This window comes from Manacus candei, unplaced genomic scaffold (genome assembly GCF_025592945.1).
Source record: "Manacus candei isolate 608988 ecotype Guabito, Panama unplaced genomic scaffold, ASM2559294v1 h1tg000014l, whole genome shotgun sequence".
NCBI classification, from domain to species: domain Eukaryota; kingdom Metazoa; phylum Chordata; class Aves; order Passeriformes; family Pipridae; genus Manacus; species Manacus candei.
This window is the reverse complement of record NW_026138062.1, coordinates 75,210,766-75,225,383: the sequence shown is the minus strand read 5'-3', so window position 1 is coordinate 75,225,383 and position 14,618 is coordinate 75,210,766. Positions and strand designations below refer to the sequence as shown.

The following is a 14,618-nucleotide window of genomic DNA, read 5'->3' as shown; positions in this document are numbered from 1 at the left end:
ATTATCTGAGGTGATTTACTTTGAAGTAGAGGAAAAAAAAATCATTAATCTTGTATGCTGGGATCAGCCCTAAGATCTTTTCCCAAAAGCTGTTTGAGATGTACACATTGTGTCTTTCTGTTCCTCGGTACCAATTTAAACGAGATAATATCAGGGAATTCGTTTCAGACACAGTCTCTTTATTAAACTCCTCCAAATTCAATTTGTTATCAACAGGTCCCGATGACACATTGTTCTTGGAATTGCTCATCTGTAATTTTTTAAGGACTGCAGTCACTAAGTCTTGCTTTTATTAACAGAGGAGGGAAAAAACTCCAAACATATCCAGTTTAAGGCAATACTTGATCACTGTACTCTCTTGTGTTTATTTCAATTAAGAAGTAACATCTCTTTTCTGCAATGCTCTTATATATCTTAAACTTTTCTACACAACCAGTGAAAATCCAATGACTGTACCGAATTTCCTGCTTTCCTCATGTTTCCTGCCTCCTTCCAAAATTAGATGGAGCATGTTAAAGATGTCTCACAGATGTATTTTCCTCTAATTCATTTATTACACTGTGAATTTCAATTCTGACTCTGCCTTTTTCTATTATTCAGAAAACATCTCTGATGAAAAAAATCTGAAGAAGATATAGCTGAGCTGTATCTTTCCCAACTCTTCAGTCAGTCCAGTTTCCCATTTGCAGTGTGACAGAATATATCACTGCAGAACTGGTTTCTGGGCACACACTGAAGTGCAGTGGAAAATGATGCACATCAGGAAGTTACACTGTTTACATTGAAACAGCAGATTTGCGTCCTCATAATCAGGCAATCAGGCTAATTTATAATGGTCCTTCTTCAAGCAGAAGTTAATTTGATAGACTTGTAGAAGAAAAAAAATAACATAAACCCCCTCTGGAGCTTAGCTGTGACAGATGAGTGTTTTTAACTCATGTTGGAAGAGAAAATTAATACAGGAGGTTTAGGATACGAAATGTAACAGTCCACCTGAAAATAACTAAACATCAAAGGTATTATGCAAAGAATTAAAGAAGAAAGGTTGATTAAATACACTGTGACCATTGCCAAGTCTGCAAGAGCACCAGCTACAAAGCTGATCATAGCAAAGCTGTCTAACCCTTCTTACTCTGCATTATTTTCAAAGACCAAGACACCACATGTTCAAATATAGCTGGAGCAAAAACTGGGCAAAACAGCACCTCTCTTTCTGGTTGTTCTCCCTAGACTTCTAGTTTCCATTCTGCTGGGGTTTGTGTTTGTTTGTTTGCTTGTTTGTTTGGTCAAGAAAAGCAAAAGAGAGAATGAAAGTTTACAGCACTTTAAGGAACTGACTTCACTCTAAGCACCCAGGGCAATATATTTTAGGAAGAACCAAATTCTATCTACATTCCACAAACCACTACTGGTTTTATAAACTAATATGTTAATGAATGTGACACAGTCATTATCAAAACTAATCAGTTGTCCATGCATGTAAACAGCTGCTCTTGCCTGTTTTTCCTGTTTTTCAACCCTGCCCAGGAGCCGGGCAATCAACTTACTTTAAAACTCTAATTAGTTTTGCTTTCACTATGGTTCATCTCTGTAAAGAGGGGGAACTACTGAAACCTAAGTAGTTCCCAGGAAGTTCTCCCTACCTATGTAATGTATTCACAGCTGTCTTTTTAGTAAGAACTGTTGAAACTTTACAAAATTTGACCACGATGAACCTCACTACCGGTTTTCTTACAGCGAATTTGTACATTTCAAACCTTTCCCCAATCTTAAATAACAGGATGATAAAATCTTAGTAAGATATGAAACGATCTTTAAAGAGGGGGGACTGGAAGCTCAGACATCACAGCTCTATCTCTAAGATATCTGGTAAGCTTAAAAATTTCACATGACAAGAAAAGAAGATTTCAGAATATAGTATGTGAACAAGGATATCACAGATTGGGAAGAACTGATTATTTTGATATTTGCTTCCATTCTATCAAGCACCACAACTTCCAACTCCAAGCTAAAAACCAGCATCAGTTCCTCTCTACAGACTATTTTATACCAGCAGACTTTCTCTTGATAACCTGCTATGTCAGATAAGAAAAATAACAAACAGACAAACAAACAAACAAAAACCCCAAAACAAACTAACAAAAAAAGGAAAAGAAAAGGAAAAGTCTTCATTGTTCCTACTGGCTAAACAGAGCCACTCTCACCAGCATAATCCTTCACAGGAAATCAAATAAATACAAATAAATAATACCATCACATTAAATACTTTGGGGAAATTATGGATCCCTTCTTTCTTGCAAGAAACCCATGCTACCATTTCTCCAGTCAAATCATTATATGTTGTATTTAATCCACGTAGAGGCCTTTTATTGTGCTGGCACTGAACACTTCCCCTGTTATGAGAACCTACAAATCCACGAGTCACTGAAAGAACGATGCAAAATTGCAACAAAGGTTCTGAGAGTCTCCTGAAAGTATCGCTGCTGATAATTACACTTGCCAGTTTCAAAGCAGAACTTAAGTGCTTCACTAATTTAAGTGCTACAGTTTACTATCAGTGTTTTCCAGTGTAAAAGCAACGTGATGTTTTTAACAACTGCGAGTCCTCCGATGGACCATCCGTGACCCAGCAGCAGGACTCCTCCCACGAGCACTGGGCTAGGAGGACGCCCAAACTGAATCCAAGAGAAGAAGAGTTACTGACAGCCCTCCCTGAGGACTGGCTTTCTCTGGAGACTTCAGATACAGACACAAGCACTGTCTGAAATTGAGACTAATTAGCCTACAAATGCTGAAGGAAACGTAGCTAACAGACACGTTGCTAAGACCCCATTCTCCCTCTCTCACCACAGCGGGAATTCTCACCAAGGGACAACCTCTGAAGGACACATCCCAGGCATGCTTGGATTGCCCCACCTTCACGAGGTGTTTCTGTGGAACTCCGTCCAGAACTGACCAGGATTCAGAGCAATTATTTAGGGATCCTGCAAAATCAGACAGAGTTTTGCAAGGACAGAAATTCTGCGGGTGAATTACCCACACGGAAAGGTACAATACGATGCACACATCCTTCCTGGAGCAGCTGTTTTCAAAAGCTGAAAGGGGCTATAAATAGAGTGTCACTTGATTGCCAGTTCACATGAAACCAAAACACGGAGTAAATAGGAAACAGCAATTAGTTCTCAGATGTCTTCCTTCAATACAGAGTCGCTTTCAATATTTCTGGTGCTTTGCATCGCAGCATAACACTATGATTTTATCCCAATTAATGTTTCTCTATGCCATCACCATCCACACAGACACCTCTTCCCTCCAACACACTGTGAACTGCATTGGTAGTTATGGACTTGTTATAAGGGTTTTCATCTGATTTGGTGGCTGAAAAACAGCAGCAGACAATGAAGATATACATAAACTTCTTAATTTTGTACTGACATCCATAATGGCTTTGACAAATTTACCAAAAAAAAATCCACCCAAACAAACAAAAGGTAAAAAAAAAAAAAAAATGCACGTGGGCAGTGCCTCAAGTCTCCCAATACTATTTCTAAGTCAAAATGAAATGCTTGACTTGCACTTGTTCTGTCAGCCACACGGCTGAAACGTTATTAAAAAAATTATGAATAGGAAGAAACCTTCCCTCCTGTTCAGATCAGGTCAGCAATGACCAACAACCAGGGTTACCCATCCAAACAACAAAGCTCCTACGTGGAACTGCTGAAGTCTGAAAGGGAAAAGACCCACATATACAGTAAACTACAGACAAAAAGGCACAACAATGGGCCTGTTGTCTTGTAAGTCTGCACACAAGCAACTACACCTAGTTTATTAAGGCCATAAACACCATTTTGAGCAAAAGTGCAGTGGTTCCATAAGACAAGCACACCACGTACCAACCTCTTCTTTAAAAGCAGGAGTCAGTAAGGACTGAACACCTCCTGCCACCGCCAACATGGATCTCAACATAGTTCAGTGGGAAGGCTCTCCCAGGTCCTATTTTCTCAAGGTAATAAAGCTACTGAAGTTGTTTAGGTTAAATGAAAAACAGTAAATGCGAGACCTTAACCTTAAGCCACCAGAGGAATTTTGTTCTTAGCTAAAGTTATGTACATTTTATTGGAGCAGCATCCAGAAAAGAGATCTTAGTAAATCCAGGAGGATGATTTCAACCGATCAAATCTTAATACTTCAGCTGTCAGAGACACAATCATGCAATAGCAAAAGGAAAAAGACCAAAAAGGTCTTACAGCACTTCTTCAGAATCTGCACACTACAGTCCTAATTTCAACACTGAGCTTTTCTGCTCTGACTGGAGCAGAAAAAAACCCCCAAACCAAACAAAAACAAAATAAACCTAAACAAACCCCCCCCCCCCAAAAAAAACCCCCAAATTCAGTCAGAAGGATTGATCACTAAAAGTTAGGACAATCCTCAGCTAAGACTTGACCAAAAGCAGCTGTCGAGTCACAACGAAAATCAAAAGCAGTCAGGCCATTAGGGTTTTTTTAATTTTAGGACTTCATAATTCCTTTCCAAGGGACTTCTGTGCATGTGGGTGCTACAGACACACACACACACACACACACACACACACACACACATATTCACACACACACACACACACCCCTCGCTGGTGTGAAAACCAACCAGCAATGACCTTGATTTCCTTCGGTGGATTACTGAGTGCTCAGGGACCACGGGCAGAAAACTACCGAGTTAGGCTCGGTAATGTGATATCCCACCTTAAATTCCACCACGAAACAAGAGGAAAACCAATACCGTCCACGGTCAGAGACGCCTGGGAGGCACAAGAAGACACACGTTTTACAGCGCTGTAAATCAGCTCCATCTCGAGCACTCGGGGGTTTCGACTCAAAGGCAGGAATTGTTTTGCCACTCGAGCACAAAAGAACAACCCATTTTCCCCGGAGAGCTACTCCCTCCCTCCCCAAAAACCCACGGCGGCACTACGATGGATCGCCACACCTCCAAAGCCACGGGAATAAATATTGTGGAGTGGGGTTTCTTAAATATTTTTGGTAACGTTTCGCACGAAACCTGCGCCATGACAAAGAACACACCGATAGTTCCTTCCACACCACAGGAACGTCCCCGCGGCCTCGCGAACTGAAAGTAGCGCTGGGTTTAACTTCCAAAGTGGAAATAACCTGGATGGGGTGTGGGAGTGAGGGCAGCGCGGGGCTGGAGAGCCGGGGACACAAATCCCGGCTGGATCGGGCGGCACCGGGCGCGTCCCGGCTCCCGAACCCCCGGGAACACCCCGGGATCGCCCGCGCCATTATCCCACGGGCGTTCACGCGCTTTGTTCCCGGCGAACCCGGACCCTGCCCGGCCTCCGAGGGCGATCCCGGGGCTATCCCGAGCCGCCGCCGCCCAAGTTCCCCGCTGGATCCCCGCGTGCAACAGTTCCTCCGGGAAGGGGAGGGACCGCCGAGTCCTGGGGCACCGCCGGGGGTTGGGGCGGGGGACGGAGGTCCCGGAGCACCCCCGGGGTGGGATGGGATGGGATGGGATGGGTCGAGCGGAATGTTGGGGGCTGTCCAAGGAAACTTGGGAGCCGTGGGACAGTGCGGCCGAGGGGCGGAGCGGCGGCTCCGGGAAGGGGCTCCCGGCCCCCTCCTCACTTTCGCGGGGCGCCAGAAAGGGCTCCCACCCCCCGTCCCGCCCGCCCTTACCGAGGTAGTGCCTCCGCAGCAATCCGGGCTCCTCCAGCCCCAGGCTCCGCTTCTGCACGTCCCAGAGCAGGTGCGGGCAGCGCCCGCGGGACATGGCCCCGCGCGGTGTCGGGGGGAGCGGGTCGGTGCTGGATCGGGATGAGGGTCGGGATGAGGGTCGGGATGGGGGTCGGGCCGATGGAGCGCCGGGACGGGCCGGCGCGTGCGATCACCATGGGAACCGCCGAGCGGGCCCCGCGCGCGCCCCGCGCCCGCCGCGCACCCCGCCGCCGACCGCGAGCCGGGGGGCGGGGCCGGCAGCAGGACACGCCCACCGGGCACGCGGCGGGACACGCCTATCGGGGGGGGAGCGGGGGCGCCGGCACTGACGCGCGTCTCGCGAGAGACCGTGACGTAACCCGACCCCAAGTGAGGGCAGGCGTGGGCGTGGCCGGCCGACGAACCGGCTCTCTGGAGTCAAACCGGGGCGAAGCCTCAGGGCCGCCATCTTAGGTTTGGGTAGGTTAGGGTTCCACCACGCCGGCCATCTTGAGCGGGAGAGTGAAGCCGCCCCGCCGGCGGCCATCTTTGATCCGGGCGCCGGTGCCCTTCCCGCGGGCGGACGGCGCGCCAGATCTCCTCAGGGGGCGAGGCCAGCCCGCTCAGCCAATGGCGCTGCGCTCAGCGCCCCGCCCCGCCCCACCCCCTGCGGGGACATCCAATCAGCGCGCGGGGCCGGCGGGGGCGCGGCCGGCGGGGGAAGGACGCGCAGTCGGTCCCCGCTGTCTCCGCGGTCCCCTTTGGTCGCCTCCGTTCGGTCCCCGCTCGCCCCGTTCGTCTCGCCATGGCCGCCGCCGTCTCGGGGCTCCGCGCCTCCTACCACCGCCTGCTCGACCGCATCGAGCTCATGCTGCCGCCGCGGTTCCGGCCCTTCTACAACCACCCGGCGGGTAACGCGCGGGGGGTCACCTTGGGCGGGGGGCGGGAGCGGGGACGCGGGTGCGGTGGCTCCGCTCCTTAACGGGGACGTGGATGTGTCTGGGAAGGGGACATACAAAAAGGCGGGCACCACACGGGTGGTCCCAGCCGGGTGTCGCTGTCACGGCGCTCGCGGGGAGCGGCGGCGCTGCCAGAGCCCGTCCCGGGGAATTCGATGCTTCCAAAGGAGCCTGGAGGCCCCCGCAGCCAAGTGGATGTGCTGGGGAAACAGAATGGAAAATAGGCTCGTGGAATCACGGCATGGTTCAGGTTGGAAGGGACCTTAAAGAGCATCTCGTTCCAACCCCCCTGCCAAGGGCAGGGACACCTCCCACCAGACCAGGGTGCTCGGAGCCCCATCCAACCTGGCCTTGGACACTTCCAGGGACGGGGGAGAGCGCTGACAGGGCTGCTGTGGGTTAGGAATTTCCCTGGAATGAGCTCCCCTCGCCTGACCTAGGATTTGCCTTTGCATGAGCAAACAGGGGGGACTGTGTTATTAGGGAGAAGCCTCTTGTAAAATGATCTCCTTCGGTGCCATTTACGTGGTGTTTGTCCTGTAAACAAACTGTGTCGGGCAATTAAAAGCCGTGCTCGATAAAATCCTGGAATTCCATAGGCTGCTGGTCCCACTGTTTCCTGTCTGTGGGACAGGCATCCTTGACTCTTGACCCATCGGGAATATGCACTGTGAAAATGGACTTTGGCTTTCAGTCTGTCCTCTTGAAACGGTTCTTTCTTGGGAGGAAAATTGTTTCTCTACAGAAATCACAAAGAGTGAAAAAATTGCAGTTCTCAAAATGTTTGGCTTATACTGAATACATTAGGCCAATATATTCAATATTAATGTATTTTTATATATGAAAAGCCAATATATCCAACACTTCCATTGTAAAGGTGCTGAGAGACACATTCAATCTGTGAGAAAAGCAGCTGGAAGCTGCTTTTATTGGATACAAGGCACAGAAAGCGCTGGGAATACCTGTGTTCCTTGTTCACCAGACCAGCAGTAGTAACTGAATAAGGCTTTGGGGGTTCTCTTGCAGTGCTTTTCACTTCATGGAACTGCCCATGGGCCACTTTTGTTCACCACCATAATGTTGTAATTAATAAATCCTTTTTCATGGACTCTTTGTGTGTGTGTATGTATGTATGTATATGTATATATATATATATATATATACATATACACACACACACACATATCTATCTGCATGAGAAAAGCCCTAAGCAGGTCCTGAAACTGAACCTTTGCCACTTCTGATTCAGCTCTGAACATCTTGAAGGTGTGTCTGTCAGAAAGTTATGCAATAGGTGTCACTCAGACTAGGAAAAAAAAAAAGTAGGCTAAAAATGAAAGGCTGGCATTTTATCTCTGGTGATATCCTGATTTCTAGTCTAATTTAGGAATATAAGTGTCGTTGTCGTGGAATTATGAATCACTTGTGAGGGATGGAGAATGTGCTTTCTTCTTTCCTGGCACAAAGAAAGCTTCCAGTGAGATAATTGATGCCTGGTCTGAAAATCTGTTTCTTTGGCTGGCACTGCTGGAGGACAGTGGAGGGCCTGGCACACCAACTCCCCAGGCTGCCACAGGAAAGCCTGGGCTCAACTTGTCCCCCCTCCCCTTTGGCCTTTTGGGTTCACTTTGCCTGATTAAACCAAACTTTTCAGCACAAAGACTTCTTGCATTTAATAGAAGTCATAAATCCTATAAACTGGTCACACCTGTGATATCCAGGTGAGCCTCTGCTATTCCCCCTGCTGTCAAATTCCTCCTTGAGAAATTCTGGATGTCGGGATCAGGGAAGAGCTTTCCCTGGCTGGGTGCTTGCTGGAGTGCTTCCAGGAGAGGTGTTCTGCTCCAGGTAGATTTGACAGTATTCCCTAATTACCAGCTTGGATTGGTACCTTCCCTTTGTACCTTCTTGCACTGTTTCTTACTTCTGTAGTCAGCAGTTTTAAATGATCAAGTTATTTATCTATTATTAATAAAAATTAACGTCAGTCTTCTTGAGAACTTTAGTGGATGTTTATGGAATGTCAGTTTAATAATTTATACTCACCCCACATTCTCTAGTACTCCAAATCTGAATTTGTCTTTTAGAATAAATTAAATTATAGGGATTAAAGCCGCTTACAGGGCGCCTCTGTGAGACTGATTTGTAACAATCTGTATTTGCAGCCTGATACTGCTACACTGAGCAGCTGCCTAAGAGAACAGCAACTTAAGTTTGTATCTTTAAAGGATAATACTGTATTTATTCAGCAATATTAGATAAAAAGTAACATGCTGGTAGTTATTAACTGCAGCGTGAAGCTTGATCGCAAGCAGTGTGGGTTAAAGAGGGCTTTATACGAAGCTGCCAGGCCAGTTTTTGTTGCTTTCTGCCCTGCCCTTTTGAGGTCCTAGTTGCCTTTAAGGTGACAGAGCAGGTGATATTTGTAACAGTCTTATCCCCCCCAAAATTATGAGTTGTTTCACAAGGTGCCTGCCGTAGAAACCCAGCGGTCACATTTTCCCCAAGTCACAGTTTTAAACTTGAGGGTGTTTAAAACAGGGAGCACAAACAGTTGCTGCAAGGTCTTTTTAAGGCTGAATTGTTAGTGAAAAAGTAGCTCACATAAAAAGCAAGCAAAGTCCTGATGATTACCCATATATAACGTGTTTTACACCTGTTACATGTTACAGTGAAAACTTGGCTTCATGTTGGATGTTACCAGAGTGGTGAACAGTGGCACACTGAGACCTAAACCCCGTGTTCTGATGGAATTGGAACCAGTGTCCTGACTGTCTCCTAGTGCTTTGGGTCATGGGCTCCCATTCAAGACTTGGAGCAGTAGTCTTGGATTAATGATTTCTGGCATGGTTGTAGCTGTGGCTTTACACTGCTTTGTTTTAACCAACCAGTTGCCACTTCGGCACCACTGCAAGATACATGTATTTGTAAGAGAGCTGTTTTCCCCCAGACCCCATTGCATTGATTTTTCTCCCTTTCTCCTGGAGATTTTTAGCTCTTCCTCCATAATCCTCCTTTGCCTCCTAGTAGATTCCTGGGGTGTGGGTTTGAAGCCTTATTTCTGCCAGGAGGACAAGGCTATTGAGACGTGCAGGTCAGAGAACACTCTCCTTGTGACGCTTACTGCTGCTTCTATTTGTGATTTGTGCTCTCACTTGAACCATCTAATGCCTGTAGCGTGAAGAGGTGAACTGTGATTTCGGAAAGGAAGGAGGGACTGGCTTGTTACAGTCCTAGTAATAAAATATTTTTGAGTCTTAGTTTACAATATTCAGTTCGCAAAGATTTAAAATACTATTTCTGTTAGTCCAGCTGTAAAGTAAGTTTTAATCATTCTTTGGAAACTGTTTTCACTACTCCTAGGCCTTATCCTAACTCTTTTCACTCATAAATCAACTTTGCCTGCTCTGGTGTCCTTGACTGCTTAAAAATGGACATGCAAAATCCTACTCACCTGTTGCAGAAGTGTGTGGGCTGATTACACAACTGAAGGTTGATGAACTATGGATATAAGGTGCTAGAGCTTGTACAGTGGTAGAAACTGTGCTAATACACACAATTCATTATTAAAAAAAGCCCCAAAACAACCCAAACTTACTGTGGGTATTAAAATAGCTACATCTCACTGAATAATTTAACTTCTTTTCTGTTTCCTCCCCCACTCCCTCAGGTCCCAAGACAGTGTTTTTCTGGGCACCGGTTATGAAGTGGGTAAGTATAAGATCCCAGCTGGTGTCTGGGTGTCAATCAGCAGCAATCCATTTGAGAAAGCAGTAGTTTCCCAGCAGATATCTGAGCCTACAGAAAGATTTAACACTGAGGCTCTAATTTTTAATATATGTGGAGGAACAAAATTAACCTTGGTAACCCAGAGCACAACATACAGGGAGAAGATGCTTTGTGGAAAAACTGTACTTTTCACTGCAAGTTTCACAAAAGCTTTCTCTTGTGGAACACTAGCTCCAGGTAGGCATGAGCTGGCATGATGCAAAACTCCTAAAGCATGTATTTCTTCAGAGATTGAGGAATTTGAAGAGGATCTTAGGGAAGCTAAATTCCTAGGCCTCCTAAGCTTGAAGGTAGGTTAAAGCATGTCAGAGTGCAAGGTAGTCTTGAGAAAGCAGAAGAAAAAGGCAGCTGCCATTTTGGCTGTCAGTGGCTCTGCCTCCTGTGAGGTTCTACTTCCCACTTGGCTACACCTCTGGGCTCTGTTTGTACCCAGGTGAAGTGTTTGCTTCCTCCTAATTCGCTGTACTCCTCCTAGTTGTTGTATTGGCACAGATAAAACAAACGACCTCCAAGCCTACAAAGCTGTTTGATAACTGGCAAGGATGTCACCTGCTCTAGCTACTGCCAGCTGGTTCCTCACTTTGCCATTGTGAACTCCAGCTTTTCACAGGCCACAGGCCTTGCCTTATGGTCTAAGCAACAGCTTGGTTTCTTTGTCAGTCTAGACTGGAGCTGCAGTAACCCTGGTCAAACCCTCCCCTTCCTCAGAGGTTCTCCCTGAGCCTGAGCAGCAGGCTGGTGTCAACTGCTGCCGTGTCAAAAGAGCTGATGCACAGCTGCCTTTTCTCTTGTGAGCACACAGAAATACTTCTCTAAGCTCAGAGTGGGTGTCTCCACGGAGAAGTTAAAAAAGACTTTCCCTCTAGATGGCCAAGGCACATTTACTGCAGGTACCCAGGAGTGCTAAAAGTCCATCCCTCCCATGGCACCAGTCCCATAAGTGAGGCAGCACACAGGAGTCTCTTCCTTTGAACACTGGTTTCTTGTTTGGAGCCAATGGAGTCCTTACTGGCAGTCATGGAATTAAAAGCATTAGGACTCTGTTATTTGTGGGATTTTGGTTTGGGGGGTATTTTTGTGGATTTTTTTTGTGAACTCCTGTAACATGACTATGACATTATATGTCCAGTAGAGGGCAATAACACAACGAACAAATCAGGCAGTTTACTGCTAATGTCGTCAAGTAGATCAGCCAAGCCCTTTCTCAGTTCACCTGGAAGTTTTCCACTTTTACTGAAATTATATTTAAAAAGAAGCACTTTTATCCCCTTTAAATGAAGCTGAGTGAAGACTATATGGTGTCACACCTACATCTTTACCAGCAATATCTTAGCCTGAACTGTAGGAAGAAGGGCCTTATTTAGATAAGCATCTACTTGTTGCTTACAGCAAAAAAACCAGGTTTGGTTAAGAAAGCAGCTGTGCTAAAATTAACCTTGTTCTTGAATTAATAAAAAATTGCCACTGCCTGGGATTTTATTGCCAGCCAGTTGAAACCCTCATAACTGTGTCCTTATTCCTACCACAAGTGACTGGAAGAGGGTGGTGTCTCCAAAAGTCTAATTGCTCACACAATGCATCCCATCTCCTGGATAATGCATGTAGCTGTGAAGCAACTTCCCCTTGTAAATCCCTTGACCCTGTTACAGGAGGTCCTGGACTGGTGCTCACTGAATTTCTCTTTACAGGGTTTGGTGTGTGCTGGACTGGCTGACATGGCCAGACCAGCAGAAAAGCTCAGCACAGCACAGTCTGCAGTACTAATGGCCACAGGTAAAACCACAGTTACTCCATGTTTTTGCCATCTCTGAACCTGAATACACTCCTTTCCAAATCCTCCATCAGCACTAATCCACTTCTACAGAAAGGCTTTAACTATAACATGCCAGCTCTCACTATTGCTGTTAGATGATAGTTCTGGAGCAGCTGTACACTTTTTATCAAACCTGTAAGTGTTCTGTAATCATGTAACAGTTTTCTACATGTGTCTTAATTTGGAATTGTCCAGACCAGATTGCTAAGAGTTAGGACATGAGTTTCATCCCTTAAGTTACCATGAGACCACTCATTCCTCTAAGTGACCTCTTTTGCTTCAGATCAAGTAATTTTGAAATCAGGCCAGGATATAGTGACTTTTTTTAAACAGACTTTAGGGATTAAAGAATGGTAGGGTATTTACACTGACTGGAAAGAATCTGCAAGTGTTACAAGGAATTGGAAGTAGTGGTACATGGACTACTGCACTGCTGTCTGCCAAGAATGCTCACACTGGCAGAAGCAATAGTCTGTAATGACCTCTAAGATCATTGAATCCAACCAATAACCCAGCACTGCCAAACTCACCACTAAACCATGTCCCTAAATGACACATCTTATGACTCCACCACTTCCCTGGGCAGCCTGTTTCAATGCTGACAACCCTTTCAGTGAAGAAGTTTTTTCCTGATATCCAATTTAAACCCCATCAGTGCAACTTGAGGCCATTTCTTCTCATCCTGTCTGTCACTTGTTCCCTGAGAGCAGAGCCCAAACCCCACCTGGCTACAACCTCCTTTCAGGGAGCTGTAGAGAGTGATAAGGTCACCCCTGACCCTCCTTTTCTTATGGTTAAACTATCCAAGCTGGACATACTACAGCAAAATACCACTACCCTGCAACTGTGCTGGAGAATTAAGGTCTCTACTCCGTAGAGTACAGAGATTTTTGTTTGATATTCAGACTACGATTGACCTTACCATCTAGTTATTTTGGGAAAATGCAGTACATACCTGTAGTACATACCCAGTGGCACTTGCTGCACTTACCACTGAGAAACAGGTAGTTATGAAAAAAGCAGTTGTCTAACATGAAGTTGTAAAACTTGTCTACTTAAACTGGCCCCACGTATCAGTCTCCAAACTTAGGGAAATGTCCGAGTATTTTGCTTTAAAGGATTAACATCTTTAAACCTTCCATTTGATTCAACAGGCCTTATTTGGTCACGATACTCTCTAGTTATTATTCCTAAAAACTGGAGTCTGTTTGCTGTGAACTTCTTTGTTGGCTGTGCCGGTGGCTCTCAGCTCTTCCGGATATGGAGGTGGGTGTAAAGAAGGGCTTCTCCACATTCTCTAACTGAGCATTCAAACCACCTCTTCTTAACTAGGAGTTCATAAATGCTGCCAGCCTCAATGTCAGTGCATCAAGCAAGAGGAACTGAATGATTAATTAAACACTGCACAACTCTTTTGCTACATTGTTAGTTTTCCAGTTAAGTCGGAGGGAAGATTTAAATAGTTTCAGTCCAACTAGAGCACATGTTAAGGAATGCTGCATGTAAGCTGCAGTTTCTGGGTCTAAGGCATTTAAAAGCTGTGGTTCTGACTGACAAACAGCCTAGACTTTGTCCTCATAAGCTGTGCACTTCTATCAGCTTTGAGCATTGAATCCTGTCAGTTCTAGCTGCATCAAAGGATTCTTAAGCAAAGCAGCACTTTTCAATTTCTTTTAATTATTTCTTGAGGGAAACTTTGGAGTTTTCTGGCTTCAGGACTGGCCAGGAATGCAGCAAACTTAGCTACTTTGGAACTTTTTACATGAATTAAGCTATCCTATGCTGAGTTTCCACCCTCAAGTCCATTGTAATTTTAAACCTCCTCTGCTGAACAGATTGTTAGGAAGACACTGTTATTGTAACTGTTATTGTAACTATTCTATTCTTAGCCTGTGCTCTTTTATTTTTTTTTCCTATAGGTATAATCAGGAGCTAAAAGCAAAACAACAAGAGCAGCTGCAGTAAAGAGATGCTTAACCCAACAGGTCAAATCTAACAACGCACAAACCCATCCCCATGGGACCCAGCTTCACTAATTTTAATGTGCTTTTCCTCAGAGAAAAATCAAAGAGGAAATTTAAATGCCTAGAGAGCAAATGTTTTCTAAGTGCAAATAACAAAAGTATCACCACACATTTAAATAAAGGGCGACCTTTTAAATCAAAGCAAAACCGTGTGTTTGTATTGTCTCTTTAAAGAGACACTGACTGTGGACTCTGCCTGGAATGAGTTGCTGGGTCTCACCTTATCTGACTCCAGGAGTGACAGCCAGAGCCTCAGACTGAAGTGATCTTTCCTGTCACACTCAGACCTGGGCAGGGGTTTACCACACTTTCAGAAACC

The 14,618-nt window shown here is 45.6% G+C and overlaps 2 protein-coding genes across 8 annotated transcripts in view; one reads left to right on the top strand and one right to left on the bottom strand.

The window, feature by feature from the left end:
* DCAF6 (DDB1 and CUL4 associated factor 6) overlaps positions 1–5,974 on the bottom strand; it is an 81,712-nt gene extending 75,738 nt beyond the window's left edge. For 4 of the 7 annotated variants that reach the window (XM_051780046.1, XM_051780049.1, XM_051780052.1 and 1 more), the window contains exon 1: positions 5,697–5,973. In XM_051780046.1, the coding sequence (XP_051636006.1) occupies positions 5,697–5,790 (94 nt within the window). In that variant the 5' untranslated portion in view covers positions 5,791–5,973. Of the gene's footprint in view, positions 1–5,696 lie in introns of all 7 variants that reach the window. The other 3 variants (XM_051780045.1, XM_051780048.1, XM_051780051.1) reach the window with 2 other exon arrangements.
* Positions 5,975–6,405: 431 nt separating this feature from the next.
* On the top strand, positions 6,406–14,446 carry MPC2 (mitochondrial pyruvate carrier 2). Its single transcript, XM_051780094.1, has 5 exons — positions 6,406–6,625; positions 10,344–10,384; positions 12,151–12,235; positions 13,430–13,541; positions 14,195–14,446. Exons 1-5 carry the CDS (start codon positions 6,520–6,522, stop codon positions 14,238–14,240), a joined length of 390 nt encoding a protein of 129 aa, XP_051636054.1. The 5' UTR covers positions 6,406–6,519; the 3' UTR covers positions 14,241–14,446.
* Positions 14,447–14,618: the final 172 nt, after the last annotated feature.